The 24,150-nt window shown below is 38.9% G+C and overlaps 1 protein-coding gene across 3 annotated transcripts in view; it reads left to right on the top strand.

Moving 5' to 3' along the window:
- The window catches only part of sei (seizure), a 218,140-nt gene that overhangs the window by 29,349 nt on the left and 164,641 nt on the right, over window positions 1-24,150 (top strand). For all 3 annotated transcript variants that reach the window (XM_065230113.1, XM_065230114.1, XM_065230112.1), the window contains exon 2: window positions 774-2,178. In XM_065230113.1, the coding sequence (XP_065086185.1) occupies window positions 1,030-2,178 (1,149 nt within the window). In that variant the 5' untranslated portion in view covers window positions 774-1,029. The remainder of the gene's footprint in view (window positions 1-773; window positions 2,179-24,150) is intronic.

Here is a 24,150-nt window from a genome sequence, read left to right as displayed (position 1 = left end):
GCTTCATGCACTACTAATCAACTATATATTCAGCCTAATGGTAATCAACTTTTTACACCTTAAATCAACCAATAATCAGCTTCTGTTCTTACTGTTCAGCTTGAATTGTTACTTGGATTCTAGCTCTTTTGTCCCCTCCCGCTCATGTAAGGTTAATGTCCCTAATGTCGGCCTAACTGTCTCCAATATTGGGTCCTTACATAAATTTCGAAGGTAATCATTGTTTAAAAATGTTTCACTAGCTACCAAAAATATCCACATGTTCTTCTCTCTGCGATGACTGCGTTGGTCATGACAAGAGAAGCAAAACAATAGTTGGGTAAAGAAGAGTGGCATTATAACACACCATAGACTGGAAGGCTTTCGATAAAGTGGGGCTTTAGGTAGTGATAAAACGTCGCTAGAACTATTCCACAGCCGCAGACAATTTAAGGAAAAACCTCAAGTCCCCTTATCCGTTAATTAATAAGCTAGGTAAAGAAATGTTCAATTTTAATAATGCCGTACTCTATTGGAACTATCAATCTCAAATTTTAAAAATATTTACAATACCGTAACCATAGAGTTGTCAAAAAGGATGCACTGACTAAAAGGATTTTACTCATATTTAAAGAAATAATGATGAAGATTTTGGATAAGCAATCGGAAACAGCTCTAAATTATGAGACACAACTCTCATTCAACTTCCATGTCAAATCACCGCTACTCCGGCCAAATGCCCAGCAATATTCCACCGAAATCCTATCGACTGCCATTATTTTCCATTTTATCAGTTACACAATCAATTCCAAGGCTGAAATATTGTAATGAATAAGTGCCCATCGAAATCGGAACCGAAAACAGCGAACCCAGTGACGAGTGACTGACTGAAAGTGTGCGACCGCAAATCATAAAAAAAACCGAGAGTGAAAAACCGAAAGTAACCAAACAATCCCATTTCGAGTCATGCAAAAACCCGCGCCCACGGATCCATCAGTGCACGACTGCTGTTAGGCCGTGAATGATGTGCTGCCACCGATCCGGAGAACCATGTCGGAGACAAGCTTGCGTGCCAACTCCTGTATCGAATTATCCGAAATCAAGAAGCTGGACAGTTTGCTGCGACAATGTGAAACGCTAAGCTACGACGACCTGTCCTCAAGCAGCAATGGCGACCACGAGCTGGCAGACTACATGGAACCGAAGGGACGCTTGAAGCGGAGGAACTCGTCAGCCAATCTGATCACGACACCGCCGATCACCAAGACGGCCATCGGGACGCTTTCGAATTTGAACATTTTCACCAGTGCTAAAAAGATCATGCGGATGGTAAATGAAAACTCGGCCTACTACGACCGAAACTGTTTGCTACCCCAGAAAAGCCAGGACAGCTACAAAACCAAAAGCTGTTCGAATCTGCAGAAACCGATGTGCTACGGAAATCACAAGGCGAACGACTTTTTCAGTATATCGGAAAATTTCCTATCGACTGCTGCTGTCACTTCTCCTGTTCGCGAAGTGGATTGTAGTGAATGTGAATGCCACTGTCCACTGCCCCCGGTACCGGAACCGACGACGGTGGCTGCCCATGCCGATAACAGCGCCAACAACAGCAGCATCGGTGGTAACCAGAATGCCCTCAGTCAGAAAGCAATCCGCAAGCGTAGGCCAACGGAGAAGCAAAGCAATAATCACCACCATCATCACAGTCATCATCCGCCGTCGAAGGATAGCAGTCACGTCACGTCTCCCACCGCCACCGCCGCCCGTAGACCGAGCAAACTAGACAATGCGTACCCAAAACACCGAAAGTTCGACGTCGACGATGAGAATCGTATCGTTAATATCAACGAAACGCCCAAAATTGTTCCTATTTCGCTGACCAGTATCAACGATTCGGCCTCGTTCGAAGGAGGAGCTGGGTGCTGCGGGGATGACGTCGCCGGGATGGGTGAACACCGAGCGTCGATACGGCATCAGAAATCCCTCGATAACAAATCGGATAAATCACAGCTTTCGCAGGCTAACAGCACCAAATCCCGGTCCAAGTTCTCTCCCCCATACCTAAGCCGCAAGATTTCCCACAAGACCCAAGGCAGCGTCGGTCCGGGAGACGGCGAAGCGACAGGCGAGGGCGGTGCGAAGGAGTCGCTTCTGGGACACACATTCGAGAAAATTCTCACAGAGCCGGTCGAAACCGTAAGTACCCCTCAATAGTAATCATAACAATAAATATCACACAGCCATACACGAACTCGAACGGTTGGATTTGCTCCCACCATTCCTTTGGGGCGGGGGTGTAGTCTATTGTTTCATTGGCAGCCTTAAACTTTGACAGAGGTTATCCTAAAGTCATGGTTGTTGTGGGACGAAGAACAGAAGAAGCAAATCAGTGCCGTTAATCTCCGAAGAGCCCATCAAGGCAATAAAGACGACGGGGGGGGGAAGGAATTCGATATGGCCACTCCCCCGCTCTGGATGAGGATGCCGTGATTGTCGGTCGGGTGAAAATAGATTCAGTTGTGCGCGAAGATAATGCCAGGGCCACTTTGCGACTAATTAGTGTTGATTAATTTCCCCCTGTTTTGGCGTGGAATGGAAGGGTAATGTTACATCACGAGCGCCGGCAGAGATTGATGGTTGGATTAGGTTAACTATTAGGTTGGTTTTGTTTTGGGGGGTGTTCCAATTGTTGACTTATAACACCCTAGTAAAAATTAAGCTCCAACTAGTCGTGCCCCTGACGTGTGGAGGCGAAGGGGCCTACCATAAGGGGCGCTACATCTCGTACCAACCATCAAGGCTTGATCAACTGATTATAAATTCATGCCTCGTCACGCCACAAATTTCCCATCAGGAGCAGCACTAAGTGGGCATGATTCACCACTGCAAATCGCGAGCGGAGAAAACTAAAAAAAAAAATTACAGTCATCCTCTCGGGAAATCTATGCTCACCATCGCTTAGCTATGAAATTACGACACCTTAGCAGTCACCAACAGATTGGCAGGTATAGAAGTGAGAAGAAGAAAGCTGACAACAATCCCAGGTGTGAACTTGCACAGGACATAAACGCTTAAACGCCACTAAACCGCCGTCGAACCTCCCCCCACATGGTGTTTGACATCGTAAAATAGCGTTACAATTTGCGCGACGCTGGCTTCTTAGAGCACCGACCGCCGTCAGCTGGCAATGATGGCGGTGGTTCGTCTAATGAAAAATGAATAAGTAGCCGACATGCTGCCAACCATCGTCGACCTTCGCTGTCGTTGATTGGTAGAGTGAAAATTAAGAGCCATTTAATTATCCGCGTATGTGCGCAGGAAATATGAGGATAGTGGGAACAGTGTGCTCCCTTGGGGATGTCCTAGTGATGTCGTAAATCTAATATAAATACGGAGGGAAGAGGCAGCTGCTAGCGGTTGGCTTGGTGTGAAGTGTGATTTCATTTAAGTAAGCCCAGACTGATACATCCTAATTGGAATTTTGCGCCGGCCTTCAGTTTCATGCTCTTCGAGCACTTTCACAGTGTGCTAATTGAGAGCTTTCATTAATTGTTGCATTCATCTCTTATTTGGCTTTATTTCGTCCCAACTTAGTATTCTTTGCGCACTTCCACAGTTGTTAATTGAGAGCTTTCTAATCACGTACCATTTTTTTCCTTAGTATAATTGTGTGGCAAGTACATTCTAACACTGTGCCCAGGGACCGAACTGGGAATCGAACTCAGCCGCGTCCATCCATCATGATCTTTCTTTATAGCTGCACCTTTACCGACTGAGCTAAGGGAGTCCCCTTCATTCATATGGTGCGTGATTCTATGCCCAGATAAGTTGAGAGAATTTTCAACCCAAAAACTTCCTCTACTGAACTGTGAGTGGACCCCATCGCTTCCAGCATAGCCTTTGCTCTATAGTTGTGTTTTCACCGACTGAACTAAATAGGACTAATGGGCCAATTATATAGAATGCCCTTTCGAGCTGTATTGAGGACCCCCACAACTGTGTCAAATTTGAACGAATTTAGGACACTTTTAAAAGTTGATGGTCAATGCCTACTATGCTCAAAATAGCACATTAATTCCATCATGGTATTTTAATATCGTTCATAATTATCACACATACGGTACACCAGGGCAAGTTGAAACGCGCGAGGAAGACGATACGGTAAGTGTATCTCTTAAGGGACGTTTAGACCACAGACAAACAGACGTAACACTTTGAAAAAGTTTTTCTTGAAATCATAGTATCTCAAAACATAGGACCTCAGTAACGACATCTCTCTGGCTTCTCGCGGAAAACAAGACTGCTCGCTAACTCGCAAACAATATTGCATAAAAGTTCTACAGAATGTATAGAAACGTCAAAGTGATCCGATGCCAGCGCTGCGGCGAGTAGTTCGCGGAACTGATAATATTCAAATCAACCGTTAATTGCGTGAACGAAGATACACAATGAAGTGTTACGTCTGTTTGTCTGTGTTTAGACTATCTGATTTGTTGGTCTGATTCGAGCGGACTGCTCGATAATTTTGTCGGATGCAATGTTCGGATGCGTTCACACTTTTCCGACATGATGATAAGATTTGACGTTTGATTTGTCGAACAAAATAGGTTTGTGTTTAATTTTCATTCGACTTATTAAGCGAAATAGCCGCAAGTGAAGGTGAAAATATTGATTTTTTTTTCTAGATTTCATGGAACTTAAAGAACGCTTGAATTATGCTTTGCTGGCATCCAGCAGCAAGGTAAAACCGATTTACTATTCAATATTGTCCTGTGTATGATTTGACAGGTTTTTATTTTCCAGTGTGATTGGCCGAAAGATGCCGTAATGGCTTTGATCATAGCATGGTCAACAAAACAGTGTTTATATAATACGAAGCATGTATTGTATAAGAATAAGCATGGCAGACAGCAGGTCTAAGAGCCTACTAAGAATTTTTCTGGAGCTTCAGTTAGGTTCGGAGATCTACTGAGAAATTTGTTGAGCTTCAGGGTAGTACGTAGATCTTAAGAATTTGCAGAAATTCACACAAAAAAATTGTAAGAGAGATCCTATATCTTCAGATAAATGTTCAATGAAATTTCAAAACTTCAAGCAAGCTAAAATATTTTCAGATCAATTTGTAAAATTATAAGCAAAATTTTGCAAATCTTCAGGGAAATTCGCGTAACTTCAGGCAAGTCCAAGAATCGACAGTGCGATATACAGATGGAGATCTACTTAAAAAATATTCAACATCAGAAAAGTTTGTAGATCTTCAGAACAAAGCTACAGAGCTTTGAAAAAATCACAAAAATGGTCATAGATCTTCAGATAAATTCGAAGACCTTCAAGAAAGTGTGCAGATTTTCTGATAAATTTTTAGAATCTCAGAAATTTCAATGGATCTTCAGGGAAGTTCGGCGATTAAAAAAAATATTTATTCTATTTCAGGGAAATTTGTAGATCTTGAGAGAGACATTTCAAACTTCAAGGAAGCTCAAATATTTTCAGATAAATTTTGGGAACTTTAGGTAATTTCGAAGATCTCCAGCGAAATTTTCAGATCTTCAGGGTAGCCCTACAGAGGATTTAACAAAACATCAGAGAAGTTTGCAGTTCTACTGAGAAATTTAATGAGCCTTAAGAATTTTTTTGTAGATCTTGAGAATAGAACAACGGAGCTTCAGACAACTTTACAGACTTTGAAGATACTAATTTCAAATAACAGACTGTAGTGGTAATTTTTATACGATAGATGGAGTAGATGAAAGCATAAAGTTGATAGTTCCGTTAGAGTACGGCAGTGTGAAGATTGCATATAGAAATTTCTATTTTTTTTTTCATATCTTTTTGCCAGTGGTGGCGGGGGGGGAGACACCCCTCACCATCCCTCTCCAAAGGGGGAGTTTGGTAAAGAGAGATGAAAAACCGATTTGTACCTTCCTTAAAAGTTGTCCTAGCTCGCTATTCTAATATCTATATGCAATCTTCACACTGCCGTACTCTAACGGAACTATCAACTCTATGCTTTCATCTACTCCATCCATCGTATAAAAATTACCACTACAGTCTGTTATTTGAAATTAGCATCTTCAACTATGTAAAATCGTTGACTTCACGTAGAAGTAATACTAAAACATATAGTCAAAGAACTTTACAGAACTTTAAATATATTTGCAGGAATTTTTCAGAAAGTCTCACAGTTTCAGAAAAATGTGAGGTCTTCAGAAAAATTAATCAAATGTCAGAAAATTACCTCAATTCCATAAACAAATCGCAGCGAAGTACAAAAGTACAAGATTTTACAGAACTCCATGGAAGTTGAAAATAGTTAGATCTGAAGAACTTCAGAGAAGTCCGTAGAACTTCGGGAAAGTTCGCCGATCTTTAGAAGTATTTACACAACTTCAGTGAAATTCGTAAATCTTCAGTTATTTTTTTTTTTTATTCTTCAGCGAAGTTCAAATATTTTCAGATTATTTGTAGAGCTTTGAGGAACTTCAAAGAATTTTTGATAAATCTGCAGAACTTTATGGAAATCCAAGAATCCACAAAGAAATTTACTGAACTTTAGAAAGTTCGGAGATCTACTGAGAAATTTATTGAACTTAAGGGCAGTTCGTAGATCTTTAGAGCAGAAATACAGTACTTCAGAAAACTTAACAGAATTTGTAATAAATTTTAGGAAAACTTAGCAAAACTTCAGGAAACTACCTAAAACTTCCGGAAAGCACAAAAATTTCTAGATAATGTTTTAATTCTTTAGGAAATTGTGTACATGTTCAGAGACATATTCAATCATTCATTGAATCATGAAAATCTACAGAGAAAATTACAGAACTTTCGAGAAGTTCGTAGATTATTAGAAATTTTGTGAACATCAGAGATAATGGTTGATCTTTAAGGAATTCAGGAACTTTGTAGATTTTCACGAAAATTTGCAGAACTTCTGCAGAACACATTGAACTTCAAAGAAATCTGCAGAACTACCGAGAAATTTGCAGATCTTCAGGAAAGTATGTTGATCTTCAAAGATATTTGACCAGAGAACAGAAACAAAATTTCAGGAACGTCCGAAGGTCTTCAAAGAAATATTCAGAACTGAGTTCTTAACAGAAATTTTCTGAACTCAAGAAATCATGTAGATCTATTGAGAACTTTTCCCACTAGCTTGTCGAACGTTGGTATCGACATTCTGGCTTCCCTTCATATCGCAGCTCTTCAAGGACAAGATGAGCCAGATCCCTGCCGGTGTTCCTCCTGAGGAACCATTCCCTACTCCACAAAGTTCACCTTCTCCTTCTCATTTTATTTAAAATAATAAAAGCAAATACGCCTGTCGAAGCTATGGGCAATTTTCCGGTAATTCATTATGGAAGTATTTACTTTTGATTATTGATACAGTTTTGTTTTGAAATCTAAATTGACAGTTATTTCGACACGTGCAAGCAGTGTGAACACCAACAAACAGGGGGGGCTCGACAAAGTGTGTCGAAAGTAAATTCGAGCAGATTTTTCATTATGGCGGCGGTCAAAATCAGACCAAAAAATCATATAGTCTAAATGGACATTTACACGCGAACCGAAGTACGCTCACGCAAACCAACAACATCATCGGATAGGGGCAACTCTCACCTTTCCGAAAGTGGTATTGGTTTGCGTGGGCGTACTTTGGTTAGCGTGTAAAGGGCCTTAGAAAGTTTGTTTACGAATGCTTTTGTGCCGTTATCAAATGTTACGCCTGATGTATTATATAAAAATGAGCATGCAAGACAGCCTCTCTGAGAGCCTACTAAGATTTTTTTTAAGAGCTTCAGAGAGGTTCGAATATCTACTGAGAAATTTGTTGAGTGTCAGGGTAGTTTGTAGAACTTGGGAACAAAACAACAAAACATCAGAAAATTTTACAGAAATTTAAATAAATTTGAAAAAACAATTAAGAAAAATTCCCAAGAGAGATCGTAGATCTTCAGATAAATTTTCAAATAAATTTTCAAAACTAAAGCTAGCAAGCTAAAATATTTCCAGGTCAATTTGTAAAGCTATAAGCGAGCTTTTTTTGCAAATCTTCAGGAAAACTCGCAGAACTTCAGATAAATCCAAGAATCTACAGTCAGATGCAAAGAATTTCACAGAATTTTAGAAATCCACTGAAAAATTTTTGAACGTCAGAAAAGTTCGTAGATCTTCTGAACAAAGCTACAGAACTTTGAAAAAAATCACAGAACTTCTGAAAAAGCACAAGAATGGTCACAGATCATTTTGAAGACCTTCAAGAAAGTGTGCAGATTTTCTGAAAATTTTTTAGAATCCCAGAAATTTTAATGAATCTTCAGTGAAATTTGCAGAACTTCGAAAGCTTACAGCGGAATATACAAAACTTCAGAGAATTCCACTGAAAAATTGATTGAGCCTCATGGTTTATTTTTCATATATCTTGAGAATAGAACTACGGAGCTTCAGACAACTTTATAGAACTTAAAAGACATTTGCAGAACTTTAGAAAAGTAGATATAAAGAGAAATCTGCAAAACTGCAAGGAATTTTGCAAATCTCCAGAGACATTCAGTAGTTCAGAAAGCTTCACAGTTTCAGACAAATGTGAGATCTTCTGAAAAATTCGTAAAATTTCAGAAAAGTACTTCAATTCCAAAAACAAATCGCAGAGAAGCACGAAAGTCCAAGATTTTGCAGGGCTCCATGGAAGTTGAAAATGGTTACAGTGTATCGCAAAATTGAGCGTACACCCTAGTGGAACATTTGTTGAAACATTCTGAAAAGATATATTTTTTAAATCTTGGCTGGTGGTTAAACATATGTTTATTGAATTATCGTTTTAGTTTTGGACTTTCTTGGAATAACCTGTATGAAGTTAGATTAATTTTAGTAAAAAGCACGATTTTTAACTTTTTACCTAGTGGACGAATTTTAGTCAAACTAGTGGAACATGAATGATCTTTATAATGACAAAATATGAGCAAAATAAAAAAAAGTTTAGTTCATTATATTTCAAGATATTAAAGTTTTCCAAGGAAAAGGCGTTTTTTTCTCAAATAGCTCTTACTTTTAATAAATGCAACCAAATAAGCACAACACTGTACCAATAAAGGGTGTCCCACATCAAATTGCATCATGGAAAAAAACGCTGAAGAAAATTACCCATTGGGTATTTTCTCTTGAAAATTTGGGTAGAAGTAGTTTAGAGTGTATTTTTACACTGCATTTTTATCGCTGTCAGTTTTTCGAAGGTTTGAAAAAATGGCGTCACCCGAAAAGCAACGTTGCGAATTGATTTTGCGCAAGCACCTGGAAAATCCTCAACTCTTCCATCGGGACATCGGAAAACAACTCAGAATCGTGCAGTCAACGGTGAGTCGGGTGATTAAACGTTAGTACGAAACTCTAAGCATCGAACGGAAGGAGAAATGCAGTCAAAATGGATGTTCTATTTGTGATCAGGATCACAAGCGTGTCGTGAAAGCGTTTAAGCATCGGGGATGTGGCCAAAAACTTGAATCTGTCCAAGTCTTTCGTTCAGAGAGCCAAGGGAGGGACTGCATACGTACAAAGTGCAGAAGGCTCCAAATCGTGACGAACGGCAAAATACGGTGGAAAAGTCACGTCAAGGTGGACTTCCGGCAGCTTCCGGGGCTACTGTTCTTGACCGCCCAGCACAAGTTTGATGTTCCGGAGGCAGTAAGGAAGCAGAAACTTTCAAAGTTTGCCAAGAAATACATGATTTGGCAAGCAATCTGCTCATGTGGTAAACGGAGTGCGCCGTTCGTGACTACCGGGACTGTAAACGGGGGGATCTACCTCAAGGAGTGTCTACAGAAGCGTCTGCTTCCTCTGTTGAAGCAACACGAGGGCCCTACGATCTTCTGGTCGGATCTAACTTCGTGCCACTATTCAAATGTTATCCTGGAGTGGTACGAAGCCAAGGACATGAACCCCCACAACGCACCGGAACTAAGGCCCATCGAAAAATACTGGGCTATTATGAAGCAGGCACTACGGAAGCATCCCAAGGAGGTCAAATCTGAGGAAGATATGAAGAAAAAGTGGGTTTCCGTACAGAAGAAGCTGCAGCCAGATGTTGTACAGAACCTAATGAGTGGAACTAAGCGTAAGGTGCGAGCGTACGGTTATGGTATAGTAGTTGAATTAAATAAATATGACAAAAGCTTACTAATGGGTTATATTTTATTGTCTGAAAGTTTGAAAAGGATCGGTCAACTAAGTAATTTTCTACAGCGATTTTTCCGTGATGCAATTTGATGTGGGACACCCTTTAATTGATAAATGTATGATGGTTCAGCTGCCAAAAATTCAGAAAAGTATTTCTTGAAATTGCGCTTTTAAAGTTATTTTTTTCTAAAATTTAAGGACATCTGTACGCTGTAGAGCTTAAGAGAAGTCTGTAGAACTGCAGGAAGTTCGTACATTTTTAGAAAAGAATGCAAAACTTTAGTAAAACTCGCAAAACTTCGGGAAAGTTCGCCAATCTTTAGAAATATTTACGCAACTTCAGAGAAATTCGTAAATCTTCAGAGAAATTATTAAAAACTTCAGCGAAGTTCAAATATTTTCATAATAATTTGTGGAATTTTGGGGGAATTCAAAGAATTTCAGATAATTCTTCAGAACTTTATGGAAATCCAAGAATCCACAAAAAAATTTACAGAAGTTTGGAGATCTACTGAATTTATTAAACTTCAGGGCAGTTCGTAGATCTTCAGAGCAGAAATACAGTACTTTAGAAAGCTTTACAGAATTTGAAAGAAATTTTAGGAACTTCAGAAAAGTTCAGAGGGTGATCGTAAATCTACTGAAAAATCTGCAGATATTTAAATAAATTTTCAGAATTTTATTGCGATTCTTGGATTGAGAGGCAGGGAAGAGAAACTTACAGAACTTCAGAGAAGTTCGCTGATCTTTGGAGATATTTTCACAAAAAATAGTAGATCTTCAGAGAAATTTCTACATAAAATCTACAGAAGAAAGTACAGAACTATAGTGAATATCAGAGATAATTGTTGATCTTTAAGGATCTTAAATCTGCAGGGATTCAGGAACACTCTGAAGATTTTTAGAGAAAGTTGCAGAACTTCTGAAGAACACACAGAACTTCAAATAAATCTGCAGAACTACTGAGAAATTTGCGAATCTTCAGAAAAGTTTGTTGATTTTTAAAGGTTTTTTTACCAGAGAACAGAAATAAAACTTCAAGGACGTCCGAAAGTCTACAGAGAAATATGCAAAATTGAGTTCCAGGGTAGCCAGTGAATTTTCATTTGGAAATTCCCGGTTTTTTTTCCTGGTTTTCCCGGTTCAAATCTTAAGAAATTCCCGAACAAAATTGAACACGTTTTTTAAGAACGTGCTGAAAAGAGCTTACCGAAGTGAAAAAAAATGTTACTTAAGAAGATTCCCAAGATTCTGGGGCTTTAAAATTTGTGTAGAGTCTGAAACTAGAACTTTTTTTCAAAATGTGTGATTAATAACAATCTTCTTTTCACAATTAACAATCTTGCATCACGATTTGAAGAAAAAATAATTGAAATGCGAGATTTAGAAAAAAAATTCAAGATCACAGATTTGAAAAAAAAAATGATACTTATGAGTCGTGGAGTCATAATTGTCACGCTCTGAGACTTGGAAACATTTTAAGAGTTATAAAAAATTACAGAACAGTCTATAGAATCTTGTGGACAAACTCTGAAGTTTTTAGTAAAATTTTACAGAATTCAAAGTGTTGATTTCAAACAAATGTTGAGAAGGATTCCCAAATAGTTTTCAAAGGAAAAGTTCTGAGAAGAATTCCAGAATTATTATGACACGAAATCCTTAGAAAGTTTTAGATGAATTTGGAGAAGAGTGGTAGTTCTAAATTAAATTGTTAGGTAATTTTAAAAGATTTAAAAAGGAGTTATGAAGAACAAAACTTTGCGGAAAATTCCTACGTGATTCTGAGGAGATTTGTATGGGGATCGTGAGGAAAATGACAGATGAATTTTAAGAAGTACTCCAAGAGAATTAAAATAAGAATTCAACAAGAAACATAGTTCGAAGAGTGTTCTGGCAATAATTTCAGCCATAGTACGAAAGATTCATCACAGAACTCCAACAAAATTGATTGCAAAAAATTTGCTAATAATTAGAAGGAAATTCTTTAAAATACTCCAAGGGGTTTCTTAATAAAATTTCGAAAGATTTCTGCTGTTTTGAATAGAGTTAAAGGAAATTTTTGAATTTTTTTTTTCTAAGGAATCAATGTGTCTGGATAGGCTCAAGGGAATTCTAAGAAGGATACCAATTAAATTCAAGGAAATCCCAAAAAGAATTCAACGGTAATATTACGCGGACTGTTTTCTGATTTATTTCAGAACAATTTCAAGAGCAGAATTCAATTTAATTCTGGAATTCATATCATGAGAATTTTGAACAACATAAAATTGAAACCCCGGAAAAGATTCAGTTTCGTTTTTTACAAATTTTTGTTGTCCAAAGTCCAGCATCTTCAGTATTTTCTTTTAAGGACCATGCACTTTACATCTGACATTGAAACGACAAAAATCAATTTGCAATATTGCTGAGTGATTAAATTCTAAAAACAATAAGACGGAAAACTGAAGAAAATTATGCAGCAAATAGAGCAAGACATTCATTTGGTAAAGGATCACTCTGTTTTAATGATTTATTCTAAAATTCTGGTGTAAAAATTTGTTCCTATGGTACGGTTAATTTATTTTTCCTGGTTCTCTCGCCGAATTCTCGGGTTTTTTCCCGGTTACTTTGCAAATTCCCGGATATTTTCCGGTATTCCCGGTTTTCCGGTTTGCTGGTCACCCTGAACTCAGTTCTTAACAGAAATTTTCAGAACTCAAGGAATCATGTAGATCTATAGAAAAAAAAATTCCACTAGCTAGTCGAATGTTGGTATCGACATACTGGGGAAGTTTTGAAATCCTGACAAGATGAGCCAGACAGCGGCGCCGGTGGTGTAGTGGTAAGCGTGATTGCCTCTCACCCCAGCAGGCCTGGGTTCAATCATAATAACATCACATCAATAACATCTCTGATCACGCCTTCCTTCGGAAGGGAAGTAAAGCCGTTGGTCCCCGGTTCATGAGTTGATGGGTCGATAGGTAGGGTCCAGGTGTAGGAGCTGCCTTCCTAGCGTCGGTAGCATTGGTGCTTAGCACGGAAAACAAGATCGACGGAAAACAAACCAAAGGAAAAAAAAGATGAGCCAGATCCCTGCCGGTATTCCAACCATTTCCTAATCCACAAAGTTCACCTTCTCCTTCTAATTTAATTTAAAATAACAAAAGCAAATACGCCTACCGAAGTGAGAGCTATTTCCCGGTAATTCATGATGGAATTATTTACTTTTGATTCCTGATACACTTTTGTTTTAAAATCTAAATTGACAGTTCTTTCGACTTCTGCAAGCAGTGTGGCGATTTTAAGATTATTTTGACGATGAAAGTTGATCCGAAGTTGGTTTTTATCCTACTATTTCATCGATTTGATGTGCTTTTCTAATTAATTTTCATACTACTTTATCGTTTTGACAATATCCATACCCCAACTAACAAGTTTAGCTGCAGAATAGCTAATACTAGAGAGGGTCTAGTATAAGAGAGGAGCGGACTGGCTGGTTTTAAGCCGAACGAACTGTCAAAGCCAGAGCCAATCGAGCAGCGCCTATCTTGATTGCATTGCCAGTGTTGCTAGAAATCACCTAGGCATAGGTTGCCAAGGCAGTTTGTTCTGAATCCACTCAATATTTTGACGTAGGACTACGTCTGTGATTTCTATATGGGAGTACACTTAGTGAAAACTGAAAATGAAACATGTAACAAAATTATGAAAGATTTTGAACGTCAATTACTCAGCTGCCCATGGACCAATTTGAATAATTGTATCATCAATCGATCAAATATATTCCTAGGCATTTGTTAAATTGAAGACTTTTTAATTTTTCAAAATGTCACTTTTGAAAATAGTACGATGTGCACTTGTTGGTATGATTATTAAAATTATCACCGATTGCCTGCGAAAAGCGATTTCTCTAACACAGATTTCAAAGTTGAGTTCCATCAGGTCTCACCAAACGGTGTTTATTCAATCACCGCGTGGTGAATGGTGGTGTTCTCCAGTACACAACGAAAGGCTGCCTGCAAGCAGCGAGCTGCAGCCCACATGAGCATCCATAGAAAAAGGAAGAAACCGCACCGCTATTGATCGGAATCAGTAGCTCTTCGTGAGTTGCTGTGGGCCATCTATGTCAAGCGCGTTATACTAAAGAATATAAACAGAGAGAACCTCGGTCAAAGTTTGTTTTGTTTGTTTGTTTATTGTCCAGTAGCGTAAGATACATATCTTTTCAAATTACTACCTCCGGTTTAGCAATGGATACAAATATCAAAAATATTACTAATTAAATTAATCATTACTACCTAGCCTATTCAATTTATAAAACTCTCTAATTCATTTGGGACCAAAAATTGATGCAGCCACTCTTGAAAATTGCTTCCGACGAAGAGCGCTTTACTGCGGGTGGTAACGAGTTGTAGTTTACCACACCTCGAACGAACTGGCGTAACCTGCGGTGTTGTTAGGTTGGTATTACTAGGTTCTGCAAGCGACGACCTCGAGCTAGGATGAGTCTGCCATGAAGTATAGCTGGGGACTGTGTTGATAGCAGTTTTGTCAGGAAAATGCAGGAGCGATATGCGTAGCGGCTCAATCCATAGACATATCTCACACAGCAGTTTAGCGCCACAGGTAATCGGTCGAAGCAGCTTGCACTAGGACGGATATGTAGAACATTGCCGAACAAGAAATGTGGTAGGATCAAGGATTTGAAGAGTTTCAATCTGGTCTCAGACGGCGCGGTGGAGGTACAGCAGTATAGCGAGCGAAGACAAGCATAGATCTTTCCACACTGTTGCGTTATCAGGCCATCCCACTACAGATCACTTTAGAAGATGAACCCTAGGTCATCCATCACAATTCCCGGTACGGGTGGAACAAAGCCGCTGGCTCTGCGACGCCAACTTGTGATGAACATCGGCTTACTCTTTGCTGGATCCACGTGAAGGTCGTTTCGCCGCGACCAATCCGCAACTCGTTCGAGATCTGCATTCACCATCCTGACCAACTCACGATCACAAGGACCGAGCCGGCTGACGTAAAGTTCCACATCATCGGCAAAAATCTGAATAGAACAGAACTGCAGTACCGTCGGTAGGTCGTTAATATAGTCAGACGGCACCTCGGCGCTGCTGGGCAGCGATCACCACAGAATACCGTCTGTCTTCTTCCACGAAGGTACGACTCCATCAGGTATACAGCACCAAAGGAAAAGTTGAACTGTACTTCCAGCTTTGCTAATAGTTTGCTATGAGGGATAGTATCGAAAGCCTTTGAGAAGTCCAGAAGTAGCAGTATACCAGCACCTTTTTTTTTATCAACGATGGCTCATAAGTCGTCGTGCACTCGAAGAACCGCAGTTTTGGTACTCTAGCCTCCACGGAAACCAGCCTGACAGTAAGTCAGCAGGTTGTTACCTTCGATGTACAAGGACATTTGCTGTTTGAGAAGCTTCTCAAAAATGCTAGTCCTATTCCTACACAAAACACAAGCTTCTGCTGCAGTTAACAAATAATATTTATTATATAAGACTACGTAGTCCTACGTCACCATTGCGTACTACCCCATAGGGCTGTCCCTTGTAGTTTTTCAATGAAATATAATTTTTTAATATCATTATATTTTTTTCCTTAGAAGTATTTTTAATTACCTGTATTTGATATGTTGATCTTTGAAATCGGCCAAGTGGTTCAAAAGTTATAAAAGTTTAGTTGAAATGAAATGATTTTTTGAACCACCCTAACATAAAAATGGCTACTCTAATGACAAAAAAATACGGGTCTAATATTTTTGGTCCGATGAAGTCGGTAAAAGAATGCTCTGATGGTCATGGTCTTCTGCTGTTAGTGCAAAAGCTGATTGGAGGCCCAGAGGTTTTCAAATCATGCTCTTTGGAGCACAAAGTGCTCCATCAAGCCTGTACTTGTGTTCCGTGGTACTTTTATGATATTTGGTAAAGTTGAGTAAAGATTGCGACCGATTGCTACAGTTTCTAGACCGTCGAAAGTTGATCACAATATCGTATACGCGACTATGTCGTAACACGGCAGCATTGTGTTTAGGCATATATACTTTGATACTAGCCAAGTAATAAATCCCTTTTCTCCATCTCATGTGTTAATTAATAAGTCCTTGGTATATTAGCACAGACAAACAGACGTACCTCCTTAGCTATTCAAGGAAAATCGTTTGCTTGTCATTTCTCAAACAATGTTGCATACAAATTCGAAAAAAAATGACAAACGTCAAAGTGATCCGAAGTGAGGGATTCGCAAAACTAATAATATTTAAATTGAACGTTAAATGCATGTACGACGATTGAGGCGAAAGATTACGTCTGATTATCTATGAAATTAGCTTTCAATAAATAATTAAGTCGCATATTACGACTCCTGGCCAGTAGTAATTTCCCAAGTAGATTAAATCTACATGACAAATGGCTTACAACCTGCATTGCTGCTTGTGTAAAAATGACCTCGATCAATCTTATTCTTATCTCTTAAAATCTAGATTTCTCACATTTCTCCCATCCCTTCAGCACGAACAATGATTCTTCTCGACATAAATTATAAAAAAGTACACTGAATCGAAAACCCTCGGAAAGAAAGCAACCAAAACTCCCCTAAAAAGTTCACTAAAGAAGAACCTCCTTTTGAGCTATTTCGAAGCTTTTTATTATCGAAAATACCCAATTGAATATATAAATATCCGAGGATAAAAGGTACCATGCTGGAAAACAATAAAACAATAATCCCCCAGCTTAGCTCCATTTTTCCACCATCGTCATCATAATCATTGCGCTAGGCCCGCACACAAACACACACACACACACACCCAAAGCCAGCGATGATTACATTTCCATGTCCCATTTCTGCTTTCCAACCCAACCGAACAATTTCCTTTTTCCTTCACCCCACCACCCCAGGCGCCACTGAGCGAGTACTGAGAAGAATGCTATACACTACACACGAAGCTACCTATGTATTTCAATGGCACCATCCGTCCCTCTTGAAGTGAAACAGCAGCCAGGAAAGCGCCACATCAGTACACTTCTACCTTCCCCCCCTAGCGTGTTTTCTTGCCCCTCAGCAGCGCTACGGGACAGAAGAACCAGTGGGAAAGGTTATGTACCAACAATAGCCGGGTTTCACTGCTGCACTACCACAGCTACTAGGCACTACTAAGGCAACCAATGAGCAGGAAAAGTCCTAAATTGAATGAGTAAGGATCCTTTGTTTGACCCAAAGAAGCTTACACCGACTGACTGTGCATTCGCAACGCAGCAGTCGACGCCGTCGTCGTCTTGGATGCGATGCCGGGAAACCTAGCGAGTGCGAGAAAAAAAAAGGAAGAGCTTTCACCATTCAGCTCCGAAGGATGCCTTGCCTTGGCAATGCTGCTTTGGAGCGGGCAAGGAAGAAAAATGCACCGAGAAGGAATTGAAAAATTCTGAAAAGCAGCCAAATTCCTCGATGACGATGACGATGATGATCGTTTTTCCCTCTCATTGCTCTACTCAATTATTCATGGGTGTCTTTTGTGTGTATGTGTGTGTGTGTGTGTGTATGGAAAGCGGAGGGAAACAAAAGTGGTTTTAAACTTCACGGTAGGGTTGAAACCATTTACGCTTTAAACGTGAAGAAGCCATCACAACACAACGGTGAATCGTTGGAATTTTCCGGGGCATGAGTAATTCTAGATAAACAACTGAAATGGGCGGATAAACAATGGCTTTCAACGCGCATTTCTTGAGAATCAAAACACATTCAAGCAATCTGACACCAACAGCTGAGATACAACAGGTGTGTTTTGATTCTGGAGAAATTTGCGTTTAAAGTCAATGGTTACGTTTGGTTGTCCCGCCCTTTTCAATTGTTGGTGTAGAATTGTTGCTCAAGCAGAGGGCGGGGGAAGGATTTAAATCTTTCTCAAAGTGTATTCTGCGGGTTGCCTGTTGTCGATGACAGACAGGATCCGCTTGAGCTTCGTTGTGTGGCGGTCGTCGGTCCTTGATCGGCGTTGAATGGTTAGTACTTTCCGGCTTAGGATATGTCAGACACGGAAGGCTTTCTCTCTCTCTCAGTGTGAGTCGCGATGAGTGGGGAAAAGTTGAAGAGTGGTTTTTTTTGCGTTAGTCTGTGTTTTGATGAACTGAGTGAAAGGAAGAGGTAGGGTGTCTTCTATGCTAGTTCACAGGATGAAAGAGTGTTGAAGATTAGGCGATGGCTGGTTGCGTGCAAGCTTGAGCCTTTTGCATGCAACAATCACGGTGATCCTAAATATGTACTAGGAATGATTTTTGTTCCTGGGGAAATTATGCCGATATTTTTTTCCTTGATTTGTTTTCCGTGCTGAGCACCAATGCTACCGACGCCAGGGAGGTAGCTCCCACACCTGGACCCTACCTATCGACCCATGAACGCATGAACCGGGGACCAACGACTGTTCTTCCTTTCCGAAAAAAGACGTGATCAGAGATTTTATGCCTCAGAAAATCTTGGCGGCGCCGACTGGGACTTACTACTACATCACCGGCGCCGCTGAATTATCGATATTATAAACAGGGCACTTTAATTTATTTTCCCTGCAAATGGCTGATTATTATTCAACAAAATCCCGATTAATCGACCTATCTTATGTTAGATTTTGAAAACTCTTCCAATGTGATCTAAAATCAACATTTTCTATTGTAAACAGCGTTGTTAGTATTCCAGATTTTTAGCCATCTTGCCAGATACACATACAGAGTTCGTTAATTTCCAGGCTTTTCTTAATATATTCCAGATATTCTCAGATGCTTCAAACAACTTGTTTTCAAAATATCACTGCTATTGTTTCACCCTCTGATCTAAGAAAAATAAGCAGAAACAAAAACTTAAATGATTTAAGAGTTGATGACTATCTTGCAGTACCGTACTTCCTATAAGACAAATCTCTGACAATATTGTGAAATCGTTCGTGAAATTTATAACCTTTTTGCTGCACTACAGCATACTTTAAATATCAGTTTTATTATTGTACGTTTTGTGAGACCTGATATGTGCGCTTTTGAAGTTTGGGAATGATCAACCTAAATGGAAATGATTCACCTTAAAATGTCTGCTTGGTGTAAAACATAGGCAGTCAAATTGCAAATTGAGATATTTTACATACCGATGGAGGCTATTTATACAGTTGAAATCTGGGCACTTTTACCGTGATTCGTGCACACAATAGAGCTTTCAAACCACTCAATGTCCAACAAATAATTAAGATTTAACAATGTTATTTTACTTCACTCGTCGATGGTTGTTAAGGGACTCAGAAAAATGATTGAAGCCTTGGTGCATGGCTTACTTGATTTCAACAGTAGCATTATAATGTATACAAGATATCTCTAGCACTAGGTGACGCAATTCTTTTTTTTTTAACTCTTTATTTGTTCCAAATTCAAAATAAATTACATTTCATTTTAACCTAGGTGCTCCAGTTACTGCAGTAACGTACCAGCCTTAATTGTTATGATATATATCTAAGTGTTTTTACATTGTTCATGTCTTGGCAATTCAGTATTTTAAACAGGTTTTTTAACCTGCATGTCAGTATAACAATTGATATCTTAAAACTAAAAACTAAAAGTAAATCTTATCTAAGTATAAAGGGAATTAATCGTTGCAATTGAGGATTGCAACGATTTTTGCCTGAAATTATTAATTATTTTGTTGGACATTTGTGCTAAAGTCTCAACATTCGAAATTCTATGTACTTCGGTTGTACTGTACCAGGGAGGCAACTTCAAAATCATTTTCAGAATTTTGTTCTGAATCCTTTGAAGTGCTTTTTTCCTGGTAGTGCAGCAACTAGACCATATTGGCACAGCGTAAAGCATGGCCGGTCTAAAAACTTGTTTAAATATTAGAAGTTTATTCGTCAGGCAAAGTTTGGATTTTCTGTTTATAAGAGGATACAAACATTTAATATATTTGTTACATTTGGCTTGAATGCCCTCAATGTGATCTTTAAAAGTTAATTTTTGGTCAAGTATTAATCCAAGATATTTCACTTGGTTTGACCAGGAAATTGGAACTCCGTTCATAGTGACATTGTGACTACTACTAGGTTTCAAAAACGAAGCTCTAGGCTTATGTGGAAATATTATAAGTTGAGTTTTGGAAGCGTTGGGAGAAATCTTCCATTTTTGTAAATAAGAAGAGAAAATATCTAAACTTTTCTGCAGTCTGCTGCAAATAACACGAAGACTTCTTCCTTTAGCGGAAATGCCTGTGTCATCAGCGAACAAAGATTTGTGGCAACCCTGAGGCAAATCAGGGAGGTCCGAAGTGAAAATGTTATACAATATAGGCCCAAGAATGCTACCCTGAGGAACTCCTGCCCTAACAGGTAGTCGATTAGATTTGGAATTTTGATAATTTACTTGAAGAGTTCTGTCAGTTAAATAATTTTGAACTAATTTCATAATATAAAGTGGAAAATTAAACTTTTTCAATTTAGCAATCAAACCTTCATGCCAAACACTGTCGAATGCTTTTTCTATGTCTAGAAGAGCAACTCCAGTTGAGTGGCCTTCAGATTTGTTTAAACGAATTAAATTGGTAACTCTTAAGAGTTGATGAGTAGTTGAATGCCCATGGCGAAATCCAAACTGCTCATCTGCAAAAATTGAGTTCGTATTGATGTGAAGCATCATTCTATTCAAAATTATCTTTTCAAAAAGTTTACTTATTGAAGAAAGCAAACTTATTGGACGGTAGCTAGAAGCTTCAGCTGGATTTTTATCCGGCTTCAAAATTGGAACAACTTTTGCATTTTTCCATTTATCAGGAAAGTATGCCAAATGAAAACATCTGTTAAATAATTTTACCAAGAAAGACAAGGTACTCTCTGGGAGTTTTTTGATGAGGATATAGAAAATTCCATCATCACCTGGAGCTTTCATATTTTGAAATTTTTTAGTTATAGACCTTACTTCGTCCAAATCAGTCCCCCAGGAATCATCAAAAATATTTTCCCGAGAGAAAATATTCAGAAAATCCCGAGCAACCTGATCCTCAATAGGACTAGTAAGACCCAAACTGAAATTATCGGAACTCTCGAATTGCTTAGCAAGTTTCTGAGCTTTTTCCAAATTTGTGATCAAAATTTTACCACCTTCTTTAAGCGCTGGAATAGGCTTTTGAGGTTTTTTCAAAATTTTTGTGAGTTTCCAAAAGGGTTTGGAACTCGGGTCTAATTTAGAAATATTATTTTCAAAAGTTTTGTTCCTCAGGGCAGAGAATCGCTTTTTAATTTGTTTTTGCAAATCCCGCCAGATAACTTTCATGGCAGGATCGCGTGTTCTTTGATATTGTCTCCTACGGACATTTTTAAGACGGATCAAGAGCTGAAAATCATCGTCTATTATAATTGAATCGAATTTAACCTCGCATTTTGGTACTGAGGCAGCTCTTGCTTCAACTATAGAAGTAGTCAGAGATTCAAGAGCATAATTAATTTCATCTTTGGTTTGCAAAGGAATGTTTGGATCGAAGTTATATTCCATAAATGTTCGATATTGCTCCCAATCAGCCCTATGGTAATTGAAAGTAGAGCTGTTGGGATTAGAAATTATTTCTTGGGATATTTCAAAAGTTACTGGAAGGTGATCAGAACCGAAGTCAGCATGGGTAACCAATTGGCTACAAAGTTGACATGAATCAGTTAAGACCAAATCAATAGTGGAGGGATTTCTTGCAGAAGAAAAGCATGTTGGGCTGTTTGGATATTGAATAGTGTAATAACCTGCAGAACAATCATCAAACAGAATATTACCATTGGAATTGCTTTGAGCATTATTCCATGAGCGGTGTTTTGCATTAAAATCACCAATAATGAAGAATTTAGACCTATGACGGGTAAGTTTCTGGAGGTCACCCTTGAGAAAATTCTTTTGCTGGCCTACGCATTGGAATGGCAAATAGGCAGCTATAAACGTAAGTTGTCCAAATTTTGTTTCAACAGAAACCCCCAAAGTTTCAAAAACTTTGGTTTCAAATGAAGAAAGAATTTTATGTTTGATTCGTCTATGAATAATGATGGCAACGCCACCACAGGGTCCATCAAGACGATCATTTCTATAAATCAAGTAATTTGCGTCCTTCTTAACCTTATGGTCAGGTTTAAGGAATGTTTCAGGCAATATGCACGTTATGAACTCGGAAAAAGTTAAATAGCTCGTCTTCATTATCTTTAAGACATCGAGCATTCCAATTTACAATATTTAATGCTTTAAAATCCATTACTGAATTTTAAAGTCATGACAATATTATTTGCAAATTTTACTCCAGTTTGAATAGCATCAAACATGGAGTTAGATTTAAGCATATCAGAAATCATGTCAATTAATGAATTCTGTAAAAATTCCATTTTGGGGGCAGTAATGCTTCCTAAGTCAAAATTGTCAAAATTTCCGTTAGAATTACTTTGGTTAGTATTTTGATTTCTACCCGCTGCAATAGCAGCATAGGTAGCTCCATTAACTCGCTGAACATTGTTAGCAGCGAGGGGAGTAGGTACAGATGAAACATTTGAAGCAGGGGTGATATTTGTACCTACGGGTACGAATGTAGAATTTGTTCCTCGCTGACCGTTGTTAACAGCAGAGGAATTTGTACCTGGTCGGAAACGTGGAGTGTTTCCTACCTGACGGTTAGAACGAGATTGTAGGATCGCTTTGCGAGTCTTACATTCCCGAAAATTGGATTTGTGGTTTTCACCACAATTTGAACATTTAAATTTCTTAGGATCTTCCTTCACAGGACAGTCGTCCTTTGCGTGAGAGGAATCACCACAATTCATGCATTTAGCTGGCATGTAGCAATTTTTAGTTCCGTGACCCCATCCCTGGCACTTACGGCACTGTGTGAGGTTTTGGAAATTTCCTCCAGTCTTCCTGAAGTGTTCCCACTTCACTCGGACATGGAGCATAAGGCTAGCTTTTTCTAAGGCCTTAAGGTTGTTTAGTTCACTAGACTTGAAGTGAACTAAATAAAAATCATTAGAAATCCCGTTGCGCGAATCGCCAGGACGGGATTTCATTTTCATTTTGATTACTTGGAGTGGCACAACTCCAAGTAATTTTGCCAGTTCATCTTTGATCTGATCCAGGGATTCACCACTGGGCAGTCCTTTCATGACAACCTTGAACACACGTTCAGTTTTGGTGTCGTAAGTAAAAAATTTGTGCTTCTTCTCAGTAAGATACTTGAGAAGACATTTAAATCCGTCCAAGGTTTCAGCCAATACACGGCATTCACCCCGACGTCCAATTTGTAGTGAAAACTTAACTTTCACGAAATTCAAAAGTTCCAAGCGAAGAGCATGGAAATCGGTTGTGGTTATCACAATAGGGGGAATCTTTTCCTTCTTGGCATTAAGCCGGGAAAGTTTACTAGAATTTTTCTTGGATGATGGATCATTCTCATCATCCGTGAGCAAATCAAATTGATTACTCAAATTAATTTCATCAGAAGGGGGGTCAAGAGTTTGCCCCTTTCTTTTGCGTTTAGGCGCCATGGCGGCAGTAAATTTTTATCCAGATCGACTTCCAAGCAGATTACTATAAGAATCTGAAGGATCGAAGAGGAATTTTCCAAATCGATATCCAAGAAGGATTACCTCGGGTAGGGTCCAAACAAGGATCGAAGAGGAATAAGAGTTGAACAAGGTAGAAAATTTTTACAGGTTGAGCACTGAAAAGTGCTGTTTAAATTTGTTGTAGCTTTAGGTAGTAGTAACACTTCCTTCAGCAAAAAGCAAATAGATCCGCACGGCAAGAGAGCACGATGCGGGACGCAATTCTGAGTTTGTTTAAATCAAAGTCTACCAACAATCGCTTACGAACGCAGATGTTTCCTATCATTTTGAAGTAAATTTGTTGAAGTTTTAGATGCACTTTGCCCCATTTTGCCCCCTGCTAAGTTAAAAGTTCTTAAACTATGGTCTAAAAATCTACAAAAACTTTAATAACTTTCTTTCTACAAAAGATAC

The sequence above is a fragment of the Ochlerotatus camptorhynchus genome, unplaced genomic scaffold (genome assembly GCF_037179485.1).
Source record: "Ochlerotatus camptorhynchus isolate MF236.1 unplaced genomic scaffold, CSIRO-AGI_Acam_v1.1 ptg000328l, whole genome shotgun sequence".
Taxonomy (NCBI): Eukaryota; Metazoa; Arthropoda; class Insecta; order Diptera; family Culicidae; genus Ochlerotatus; species Ochlerotatus camptorhynchus.
This window is presented reverse-complemented; position numbering and strand designations above follow the sequence as displayed.